The 12,390-nt window shown below is 37.1% G+C and overlaps 1 protein-coding gene across 6 annotated transcripts; it reads left to right on the top strand.

Annotated features, from left to right (window-relative positions):
• Positions 1-2,023: 2,023 nt before the first annotated feature.
• Positions 2,024-12,011, top strand: DTWD1 (DTW domain containing 1). 6 transcript variants are annotated; one of them, XM_035554050.2, is made up of 5 exons: positions 2,024-2,173; positions 4,187-4,491; positions 5,510-5,653; positions 6,917-7,190; positions 10,708-12,011. In XM_035554050.2, exons 2-5 carry the CDS (start codon positions 4,216-4,218, stop codon positions 10,935-10,937), a joined length of 924 nt encoding a protein of 307 aa, XP_035409943.1. In that variant the 5' UTR covers positions 2,024-2,173; positions 4,187-4,215; the 3' UTR covers positions 10,938-12,011. The 6 variants fall into 6 exon arrangements, with proteins under 6 accessions (XP_035409943.1, XP_035409945.1, XP_035409942.1 ...); XM_035554052.2 differs by having other exon boundaries at positions 2,029-2,173; positions 4,210-4,491; XM_035554049.2 differs by lacking the exon at positions 2,024-2,173 and adding an exon at positions 2,297-2,464 and having other exon boundaries at positions 4,210-4,491.
• The last annotated feature ends 379 nt before the right edge of the window (positions 12,012-12,390 follow it).

Raw genomic sequence — 12,390 nt, 5'->3', positions numbered from 1 at the left:
TTTAGATAATTAAAATTGACAGTCAAAGCAATCACTGTAGCTTACATAGAGCATGTTCATGGTCATTTCTTGCAATAAACAGAAGAATCACCACACATTCTTAATAGAAACATGCTGAAAATGTGAAAAATATTCAATTTTTCAGGAATCATAAAAAATAATCATAAAAGCAAAACTTCCATTTTCTTCTAAATATCTCCACACAAAATATTTATGATATTATTTATGTACTTCTAAAATGCACATACACACACAGACACACACACACAAAAAAGTGAATGTCCCCATCACCTGGTCTTGCTGTTTTTATATATTCAGTTTTTGTTCAGGAGTTGCAAGCAATGTGAGGGCTGCAGATTAGCAGAAGTCTTACTGAAATCAGTCGACTAGTATATCCTGGCTTCAGCACAATTAAAAACACAAACACAAATTTACACTGTTACTATGTCTGAGCAGAAACCAAATTTGAGAAATACCTGTTTAAAAAAATATATATATACATATATATTTTTAATAAATTGTGAAATTAAGAACTTGAAATAAAAATAATGTAGCAACAACTCTGAAGAATGGTTTTGTTTTGTTAATATCAGAGCTTCCAGGTGCACATAACTGCACAGTATAAAATACAAAGCAGTAATTCAGATTTCAGATCCAGCCTTTAAATGATGAGCTCTGTTGTTCCCAAAAAGTTCCTCTCTGGATTAACCATCCAGAGAAATCATTTAAGCAAAGTAGGAAATAGGACGTTTAGTAAAACCTACTATAAATAATTTTGGCAAGCAAGAATTTTAGAAGCTATTGCAAAAATCATCTTTGTGTCAAACATTTTGTCATTCCAACATAATTAACAACTGCACATCAAGAGGTGTTGTCACAGCATGAGAAGAAAAAAATATATGCATCATGAAAGGTAGACTTTTTTCTTACTACTGCAATGTATTACATACTGCTAGCATGAAAAACAAATCAACTCAAAGCAAAACAAATAACAGAATTCTGGTAGATATCCTCTGCCATTGAATGCGATACCACTGTGGTCAGTGAGGTTTTAGAGGTGTAACTGAGATCAAAGTTTGGCATAAAATCTGCCTATAACGTTAATTTTTTCCCCTAAGGCTATTATAACTAATATAACACAGACTTTATTTGACTGAGTCAAGAGAAATATTCTCTATACCGAAATTACTGCTTTAGTTCAGTCATTTCAACCTAAAAATGCGGTTACTAAACACAGAATATTGGATGTTACTGTAGAGCAACATCCTTAATCAGGTCAAGGAGTTCCACAGAAAAGGTCCCAAGTCCCGTTCAGAGAAAGATGTAAAACAACAAAAAAGAAATACCACAGCAAAATTCTTCAGTGCTTGGTGTCAACCACAAGTACAAATTAAGTACACTAGGTGAAAAAAGTTCAGGGTAAAAAAAAACGCAAAGTAAACTAGCTTTCCTGGATTTAACAAAGGACCAAAAACCTTCCAACATCCACCTCAAACAGCGGTGCCAGGGAGCAACCAGAGCCCACAGGGCAGTACAGCCTCCCCTGGAGACACCACCTCAAGGCGATTAAAACGAGGGCGTCAATTTCATAGGGGGTGCGAAACCCTGGAATAAAAACAAGCAGAAAAACGCATACTCCCTCCCTGCAGGTAATGGGATGTGGTTTCTGTTCACGGTTTTTTTGGCACAAAACATAGAAACGGGGCAGAGCCCTTTCATGGCAGGAGGCCTGGCCGTTAAAAGCGACACCTCAGTGTTTGGGCTGCTAAGATGGTCCCGCTCTGCTGCTGCTCACAAACGGGGCAAAGCCCTGAGCTGGAGCCTGCTGAAGGGCCAGGGAGGTGTGCGAAGACCTCGCGCCTTCAGGCCGCCGTGGGGACACGGTTATGTGGGAAGGAGTCAGTGAGCCAGACAGACAGCTAGTCAGACAGACAGACAGACAGCCAGTCAGTCACACTGCGCTGCCCACAGTCCCGCGCGTGCCGTTGCTAAGGCCCCTTAGCAACCGCTCCCCGCCACCGCCCTGCCGCTCACGTCCTTCCGTCCCCGCACCCCGCGGCGGCCGCAGCCCGGCGCTTTCGTTCCGGGGCCTCTGGGGGCCGCGGAGGCCGCGCGGGGCCGCAGCGGAGGGAGCGGCGAGGCGCGGAGCGGGGCCGGACCGGGCCCTGCGCGGGTGAGGAGCGCCGCGGGGCCGAGGCCCTCGCCTCGCCGCCCGGGACTGGGGAGGGAGCGCGGCGCGGGGCAGCTCCAGGCCGCGGCCGCCCTCCGAGGCCTTTGCGGGCTCCGCGGGGCCGGGGGAGGCGGTGGCAAAAAACCTGCGAGAGTTAAATTCCGAATTGCAAGCGGGATGTGGAGGGAGCCCCCCCGCAAGTGATATTTCCCGGGTTTTGGAGGTTAACTACAGATGGAGTGGTTATTGGCATTCTTGCAACTTTCTCTCTCAGTCAGAATTTGGATCTTACAGGTGGTGTAAACTGCATTGCTGTCTTGTTCTTTTTTTTTTTTTTTCCACCTTTAGAGAAGTCTGCTGTACGTATACTGCAGTAACTTTTTGAACAGCTGTTATTCTGAGACAACAAAGGTTTTCCCGTGCCATTACAGCAGCACAGCTCTTGTCAGTAGCAATAATGAAGGTGCTTTGGGGCATCATAATTAAACACTGCAGTTCTGTAAGGCATCCTTTTGAAAAGAATCGGTTTGCAGGTAGGGAATGGCTGTCAAATTACAGGGCCTTTTTGCTTCTTGAGGATAATTACACATGTTAGTAGAGGCACAGCAAGCTATCACTGAGACATAGTGGATATTTCTCCCTTGGCTTTCTCTGAGATACTTAAAAGCAAATTGCACTAAGGAATCTGTATGCTTATTGGATTTGGTGTTTATTGGAATGGCCATCTCTGATCTTTCAAAAGTTAAAGCTTGTCAGTGGGGCAGGGGGAGATACCAAAGCACGCATAAATATTTAATTTTATCAGAAAATAGCAACTAATTTTTCTGGGATTAGTTAATTTAAATTTATAATGGAAGTTAGCTATTTTGTCTTTGTTGTTTTTCAAGTAAATTACATTTGTTTTTATCTAAACAATTCATTTTGGATCACATCTCAGGAATTATTGTTTGTTTTTGTTAAGCATAACTGTTTTGTTAGATCATTTCACAAGTGTGATTCCTGACATAAAAGGCAATCTAAAGTAGCCATAAGCAAATATGAGGGATTACTGCTTTCATTGTAAGTGGTGCAGCACCAAGTGCAGAAGGCAGTTTATAACTACTGAAGGCTGCTAAAGGTCATGAATGTGGACTGCTTTGAAGACCAGGGAGGACCTTGAGTAACCTAGTCAAAAGGGTTTCACTAAAGCTGTGCCTGCGAACACAAACCTCTGCACACAGCAATACTGATTCCGCCTGGATCAGGTATACGGTCGAGCTTCTGATATGTTATTCGGAGCACACAGAGAAAATGTTATGCCAGCTTCAAAGGGTGAGACAATGTCATGAAGAAAGCCTCAAAAACAATTATTCTGTCAGTGTTATTAAATCAATATGAACCTGCAGAATGAATCTAGACTGTCAGCACTGACTATCTAGGATATGGAGTACCAAAGCCATGTGTTTGCTTTTGCAAAAAATTTTTCAGCCTCAAGCCTTGCTCCTGAAAAGCTTCTTTTATCTCACAAAGCTCTGCCAAGAGGGATTTCATTCAGGTAGTTTGGCCTGCCCATGCACAATAAATTTCAGCATAGAGATCCAAATCTGTATAGTTAACTTATCTCTTATGGCTTTCTGTCCTGTAGACATTTAATTCCTTGTCAGTAGTCATGCTGATAAGTAAATGGAACTGCTCATGCAGGTAACAATTGTCAACCAGTGCTTTTACAAGCTTTTAGACAGATCCTACCAACAGAACAAAAATATAATTCTGCACAAGTTAAGTGAATAGAATTAGTTATCTGGGTAAAATTATGAATGTATGTACATTAAGAACACGGAGCTCAAGTTCTTTCTAGCTGTGTACATTATGCTCTCCTGAAATCTGTTTGAAGTTCTTGGTACTATAATTACTGAACCAGATGATTATTTTTTTTCTGTTATAGAAAATACCTTTAAGTATTTTTTTGTTAAGTAGGATCACATAGAATCATTTCCTATAAATTTGTGCATAGTATAATGGATTTTTATTTAACAGGTACATCATATCGTCTGTTTCAGCTAAGCATGTCTTTAAATTCATCTAAGTTTTTAAATGAAGAAAACTCTCAAGGACCAAAAAGAAATAGAGAATGTTTGGAAAGTCTAGAATCGCAGACTCCATCATCATTTCGAGATAACCCACTTCAACAATTACAGTTGGCATCACAGGAAGTACTTGAAAACGCAAAAAAAAGTGGGAGATCAAAATGCCCACGATGCAATAGTTCAAGGATGTTTTATTGTTATACATGCTTTGTTCCTGTTGAAACTGTCCCTACCAAAGAAATTCCGACTGTGAAGGTTAATATTTCTTATGCATCTTTTCTAATATTCTTGTGCCTTTTAGTTACCAGGGACGGAGAACAGACTGTCCCTGACCATTTCTTTTCTGATTCAATCTTTATGAACAGTAATCTCTAACACAGTAGTGGTCATATATGAACAAGCTACAGTTAGATAAAATTACTGTTTTTGAGGAATTACATGTACAAGCACTGACAATGTTCCACTCTTCCCATAAATGTTTATGTACCTAATAGATAGAAGATAAGCTGAAGTCACTCAGCCTCTCATGCAAATGGCTGTTTATAGTTAGTTTTTGTTTCTTTACCTTCATTCTTCAGTTTATAAGAACACTGGCCAGAACACAGTGTATTGTGAACGTAAGTGTTATTTGTTCATAAACAAGAATAAATGTTACATGTGTGCTAGAAGGCATATCTAAATGTCATGGTTATAATTCAGATAACCGCTCTTAAAATATAAACAAGCATAACAGTCTTCAGTTACAATATTTGGGGAAACCATCAAAGGTGATAGAGATACATTTTCCAAAATCATTTAGGAACTAAAATGCATTTTGAAGACACTACTCTGAAAGCTTTGTGGAAGAACTTTAGAAGTACTATGGAAATTTGAGCTATTGGCTTTAGGTATGTTTCAATTAAATGACCGTTTTTATGATAAGGTGAATACCTAATACAGATGAGTATTCATATTTAGGGCCATTATATTGCTAAACTTAAGCCCATATTTTGTTTATCATTTGATCCTATTTCTAGGGCTTTTAACCACACTACTGTTGCAGCGTTCCAAATTGCATTCATTGTGTACTTAGGTATTTATACGAATTGAGAGAAAGTAACAAGTGAGTCTTGTCACTTTCTCTAGTTTAGTTCTAAATTGACTAAAAAAAATATCATGGTAAAACTATTTAAAGGAAGTACGTTAATTACATGCCCATAGGATTTCTCCTGGATTTTGTATAAGCTTTTGTGTATACATATGTGATCATAAATATTTTTCTTTCTTACTGTAGTTACCTTTGAAGATTGACATTATTAAACACCCAAATGAAACAGATGGCAAAAGCACGGCTGTGCATGCTAAGCTCCTGGCACCTGATGATGTTACAATTTATAAATACCCTTGCATTCCAGAATACAAAGAAAAAAGACATGAAGTAAGAAATTCCATATAAATAACAAGGGTTTGTGCTGGGGAAATACAGAGGTATCTTATGCACTTCCTCCTGCAGCTGATATTACACTCACCTGGAAGGGAAGCACTATTCTGCTAATCCAGTCCCCTCCATTTTGAGCAACTCAAAGCCTGCAAATGTATAATAGTTATGGACTGGCCTCCAAAGCTTGGAACTACTGTAGCACCACCTAACTACCTTGGATTTCCTATGTCCATCGCCTTAATTAGTGGATAATTTGATTTGCTGCATACTATAAGAAATATTTTACACAGACATATGAAAATATTCAGTTGGGTGTTCTGCTTATCATACTTAGCATCTGCCAGACTTAAACTTCCTTAATTTTTTAACATTTGTTATTTATAGAAAAAAACTACCAAATGTAATATTGTCTATCACAGCTGGCATAGAGCCTGAAAAAAAGTGAGATATTAACTTGGATTTATATGCTAATTTAAATTGAAGTTAATCTGAAATTTAAGATTTACACATCCAATCCATTATTATTTGACTACATGAAAAGGAAAAAAGTGTATGTATCTCAAAGAGATGTTATTTTCCTCAAGGAATGAGACATCAAGGAAGGAATAGGTGGTACAGAGGTAGAGAGATGGAAAAAAAAAAGAAAAGCAGAACGAACAATGGAGAAGGCAGGCAAAAATGAGAAGAGACTGCAGTGACTTCATATTCCAGGCTTTCCAAGCCACAGATTCTGAATGCCACAAGAAGCTACTGGAAAAAAAAATGAAGTAAAGCAAATCACTTTCTGTTGTAAAGTCTTTGTGGGACCTACAATAGACAGAAGGAAAGAAGTGATTATTTCTTCTGATCTAAAATCTGTGAATGAAATCAAGGTAGAAACTATTCTTTATGGCCTTCTTGCCCCATATACTGCAGCAACACATGAAATTGAGCTTCTTCAGATATGACACCATTCATTGTCTTTGAAAAAACTTTTGTGCAGAAGCATTAGAATTGGTACTAAAGGCACAGATGTGACATTAATTAAAGATTTATGTCTTTATTCTTTATTTTAATACCATCCTTTATCCTTTTAGATTAAAAAAAGATAAAATATTTCTAAAATATTAAAATATTTGAAAAGATACTCTCCTCTTCTACTTACTTAAATGTTTGTGGGTGGGGACGTAATGTTTCAGTGCTTCAGTGAAACAATTCCTGGTGTTCTATTAGCATATTAGATTTTGGTAATACTGAGATTTCTTTATTTTCTTCATTTAGATAGCGCTTATCTTTCCTGGCCCCAATTCAGTTTCAGTAAAAGACATTGCTTTCCATCTCCAAAAATACAGTAAGAAGGCTGTTTGTGACAATGACGATGACTGTTCCAGAGAGCCGTTTCTTAAGCAAGCAAAAATAGAACCTAAAGAAGAAAAAAATCTAAGTGAATGTATCGCAAGCAACAGGAATGAAAGCACTGGACTGAAGAAAATAATATTTATTGACAGTACCTGGAATCAAACTAACAAAATAATAACTGATGAACGACTTCAAGGTAATAAATAAATAAGTAGTTACTGCTATGGACATGGTTAAATGAAGTACCTGTGTATGTAAATCATAAATTATATGAAAATGATAACAAATAATATAAATCTTATAAATGCAGACAATCGTATGCTGGGCTGCATCAAAAGAAGTGTAGCCCTTAGGTCGGGGGGGGTGATTCTTCCCCTCTGATCTACCGTGGTGGGACCCATGTGCAGCACTGCATTCACCTCTGGGGCTCCCAGCACAAGAAAGACATGGACCTGTTAGAGCAGGTCCAGAAGATGGTCACAAAAATGATCAGAGGGCTGGAACACTGTCTTCTGTGAAGACAGGCTGAAAAAGTTAGGGTCGTTCTGTCTGGAGAAGAGAAGTCTCTCTGGAGAGAGCAGCCTTCCAGTCCCTAAAAGGGGACTACAGGAAAGATGAGAGGGACTCTCTGTCGCGGAGTGTAGTGATGGGAAAGGGGGTAACTAAACTAAAGAGGGAGTAGACCTAGATGAAATACTAGGAATAAGTTCTTTACTGTGAGGGTGGTGAGGCACTGGAACAGGTTGCCCAGAGAAATTGTGGATGCCCCATCCCTGGCATTGTTCAAGGCCAGGCTGGATGGGGAGGGCAGTCTCTCATCCACCCCCAGGGGAAAATTTTACCCGGGTATATGTAGTGTGCACAGCCTACATATTCATTGCTTATTACCACTTAGTGTCTGTCATACAGGACATAAGTTGCGTTCATACTCCTTTTAGAGGTAACAGTTTTGCCTTCCAAGATGGCAGGGTTTTCCCAGGCATAAGCTGTGTTGTATATACATGAAAAAGAGAACTGTTGTCGTTTTTCCAAATGAAGTCATCATCCAGCAAAGTATTCCTTATGTATTGAAGTTCATAATTCCAAATAAAAAGTGATTACAGTACTTATTCAAACAGATGAAGTTACAGGAAGTACTGGATGGAAACATTTGTGAAGTAAGCCAAGAAAATGTAAAGAAAAGCCTTGTGGTTTGTAAGCCTGCATTCATATATGAAGTAAATCTAGCTAATTGTACTGCAAGAGAAAGCAATTGAGTCCATTAATCTTAAAATCAGATAGCCTTAAAAACTTGGACAAAAAATACTTCTGTATCTTCTTGGAAAAGTGGTATAATGTATCTTTAGAAACCAAAACCAACCCAGTTGCATTAAAAGCAGGAAATACTTGAAAGTTGGTAATGTCTAGGATTGATTATTTCATTACAAATGATCACTAGACCAGAAGAGGAACAGTTGCATCTAATGTTAATGATTACTTTCTCATGAGAGTGATGAAGCATATTGGCAACATCAAGATGGCTGTTACAGGAACAGATTGCTGTGGTATTTTTTCTGTAAATTTGATTCATTTTGTATTAGCAAAATGTCTTACTTTATTAGCTTATTCCCTTGTACAAGGCTGAATCATAGATCTATTTTTTTGTTGTTTGTTTTTTTAAGTTTCTGTGCTTGCTTTCATTTCTTCAATAAAATGGTAGCCTTTGCCAGCACTGGGGTTTCTTGAACTAGTGAATGTCCCAGTCCACTGTATACAAGCTGTAGGGTCAAAGAGGTGACTGAAGGCTCAGAGGCTTCAGCACATACGAAAACCTTACAACTTACATGCATTTCGTTGATAAGTCTCTTAGATGTAAAATAAGTGACTAAGTATGGTTAATGCAGGATTAACAAAACTGTGAGCATTCTGTTATTATTATAGTGGAGGGAGCACAGGGACTATTTTGTGATAATAGGATGCAGCATATGGGAAAAAACAGAGGCTTAAGGGAAGGTGGAAGATCTCTCGAAAAGGTATTGCCTGCTAGAAGACACAGGAGAATAATTTTGTAAAGGAAGTTAGGTTATATTCAGTCTCTAACCAGATTTAAAGGTATTACCATTTTGCTTGATCTCAGATTCACAGAAACATTCATTTCTAATGAGCTTAAAGTATGCGGTTGCTAAAAACGCAAAACCAACATGTTGATTTCCCCAGTAGTTTAAACTTTCTTACGAACAACCATTGTTTATAAGAAAACATTGCCTTTGGCTATACAGATACAGTACAGATGACAGAAACATGCTTAGTAAACTGTAACCCTTAACCCCCTCTAAATTTTTTTTTCCTAAAACTCCTAGAATTCTGTGTTTGAAAGTAACTGATCGTGCATTTGTTACATTCAGTAGCATCAGTGGTTTTGCCTTCACTGAAGCTATGTTTATATTCAAACCACAAATAGGTGGGAATTTATACTTGAGGAATCATCCCCTAAATTTAGTTCACTGCTGTTAAAGTGGAAACTTCACTGGATTCTATGAAAGTTTTCACTTTGATTAGGTCTGAGACTTCACTTTTTTTCCTTCATGCATAGTGGAATAAGGGCTACCCTTATTCAAAGTAAGGAAAGGCAAGCAATGAAACCTTTTTAGGGAAACAAACAACAAATATAATTACTATTTTAAATACATATGTATAGTATACTAAGATGCAATAATTAGACTACCTTATTTTGCATTTGGACTTTACTGAAACTTCTGTCCAAACTTACCTGTCCATAACCTGCAAGCACAGACCATAATGTTTTTACTTACACTATTACTTATACCAAACCACCCCATGACACAAACTTTGTATCTGATTTTAATGTTTAGAAAAAGATAAATTTTATAACACAATTATATTATTATTGCCTGGTGTATATGCTATTTCTTTATAATCTCATTGTCCACCCTGTATACAGAGTGATTACACATTAAAGTGTTTTTTGGTTTAAATAGCTTACACGTTTTAAGGAGCATAAAAATGAAGATAATTGTTTAAAATTCATCTGATTAATAAAAACATTTACAGACAGACTGCAGTAGATAAAAAAAATTTCATATGCCACACAGACACCAAATTTCCTGCTTTCATCTCAAGTGGAAATACTTTTAGTTTCTAATAAAATTAATGACCAGATTCTGTCATTCTTTCTCCTGAGTAGTCCCAGGGACATTACAGTTATTTAACAAACATTAATTACAAGAATCTGGCATTTAGCAAACAGATAGTCCTCTGAGTTCAGCAAAACTGACAGTTAGAGATTGTTTTACACTTGAAAGTTACTAACTTTGCAAGAGATGAAGTTAATCATTTTATGAATACTAAGTCTTTGTAGGTGTGACATTCACTTTTGCCATCTGATCAGACTCTGCATCCAAACTTCAGTTTCCTAAATGCTGTGAGGCTGAAAGAAGCAAAAGAATATCCTGTAAGTTTTACTTGCAAATCTGGGGACTGTAAACTAGATTTTACAGCACTTTTTCATCGAGTTTCAAAGTGGTCCATGAGGAAGGATAAAATTATCACCCCCATTTTTCAAACGAAAATGACAGTAGAGGGAGGGGAAATTATTTGCATGAAGGCATCTAGCAGGTTAGCAGCAAAGCCAAAACCAGAAGAACTGAAGGCTTTGTTTGACATCCTGTCTACCAATCCATTTTGTCTAACGTATCAGTTTTTTTTCTTAACAGGGTTGCTACAAATTGAGTTGAAAACAAGGAAAACTTGCTTTTGGCGTCATCAGAAAGGAAAGCCAGATACATATCTTTCCACGATAGAAGCAATTTATTACTTCTTTGTGGACTATCACCAGGAGGTTTTGAAAGAGAACTACAAGGGACAATATGATAATCTGCTTTTTTTCTTTTCATTTATGTACTCATTGATTAAAAATGCTAAGTGTTGTAAAGGAAAAGAATAAATTAAGATGTCTCTGTCTATAGGTAACAACATTTCATTTTGTTTCTTTTGTAATGAACTGAACACATGTAACTATTTTTATCTTATTGAAATGTGGAAATAGATTGTACTCTTAGAAATAGGTATAGTGCTGCTCCAAAAGCAAGCTAAAGACCTCATGTCATACACACAAGACTGTAGAACTACTTAGATGAGCAGTCTGATTAAAATTACTTTAAACACTCATGCTTTACTAAATACTACTGTGTTTGAAGCTCAGACCTCATCTGCTAATCACAATGAGAGTATTTCATGAGATGGGGATTGGAGTACTTGGCCCTCATCCCATAAGGATTTCCCTAACCGTAAAAAAAAAAAGTAATTATCATGCTAGTTTTTTATTATTAATTTTGTTTTAGATGCTTTGTGTGTTTTACCCAGTAAGTCTGATTTCAGTTTTGTAACATTAAAAACTTACTGAAATGATTAGGATGATACTTAATTGGGGTTAGGGAACAGCAGAAAAATGAAAGGCAACATTAAGTGAATGGAGTATAATTGATGTACTTTGTGATGATGTACTTAACTCTGGAAAATTGTTCTAGTAATAGAAAAGAGCCATCTCTTTAAACATTATTGTGCGTGTGTACACAAATCACAGTGCATGATTGCTGTATTGCCATCCACATACCATTGTATTAAGAGTACTCTCAACTTTCTGTATAATTTTAGGCTTCTTCAAACAGAATTTAAGTTTTTATTAAGTAAGATTATTAAAGACATTATTATTTTGGGAAACACTAACCTCTGTCATTATGGCATATCATAGTAAAATTTTGTAGAAGCCACATGCTTGCATTCTAAGCAGCAGAAAGGGCTCATTGCATTGTTGGAGTTACCTGAAAACGTAGATATTTTTGCAGGACCTAAGCCAAAGTAATTTACAGGGACAAGAAATATGAGAGACAGTGGTTCTGACCGCAACATTTCTGACAGGACTTCCTTAAATTAGGCAGACCGTGAATCTGCAGTGTTATTTCTTTTGCAGTAATAGTGCAAATCTGCACAGCATAAATAAAACTTCGATTGTGCTGATTTAATTTTGGTTGGTATGTGTAGCACTGTTGGCAGAGTTATTGTGTGTGAATGTAATTACGTGTGTGCGCCTTTGCCAGGCTCTATCAGTACAGGTAATGCCGGCAGAGGTAAAAGACCTAAGTTACACCTTTACAAGTAGAGTTGTATCAATACATTTTATCATGCTAAATTTATCATGGATGTTCTGCCAAAAATTTATGTTGGTAAAAATTCTAACCTTAAGATAGCAAAAAATGTCTGATTACAGGTACAATATAAGATGGATAAATATTTTGGAATACTGTTACTGAAGAAAAACTAAATCTTGTCAAAGTGACCCAGATGGAAAATAATAATAATAATCATAATAATAATAATAATTTTAAAACAAAAGTTCC

Source organism: Cygnus atratus, chromosome 11 (assembly GCF_013377495.2).
Source record: "Cygnus atratus isolate AKBS03 ecotype Queensland, Australia chromosome 11, CAtr_DNAZoo_HiC_assembly, whole genome shotgun sequence".
NCBI classification, from domain to species: Eukaryota; Metazoa; Chordata; class Aves; order Anseriformes; family Anatidae; genus Cygnus; species Cygnus atratus.
This window is presented reverse-complemented; position numbering and strand designations above follow the sequence as displayed.

What these genes read in the sequence shown, in the direction of transcription:
- DTWD1 (XM_035554048.2), top strand. Translation starts at nt 2,628, where the DNA reads ATGAAGGTGCTTTGGGGCATCATAATTAAACACTGCAGTTCTGTAAGG. An exon ending in TGAAAAGAATCGGTTTGCAG is followed by an intron (nt 2,704 to 4,186) that starts GTAGGGAATGGC and finishes TTTATTTAACAG; the next exon opens with GTACATCATATCGTCTGTTT. An exon ending in AACTGATGAACGACTTCAAG is followed by an intron (nt 7,191 to 10,707) that starts GTAATAAATAAA and finishes TTTTCTTAACAG; the next exon opens with GGTTGCTACAAATTGAGTTG.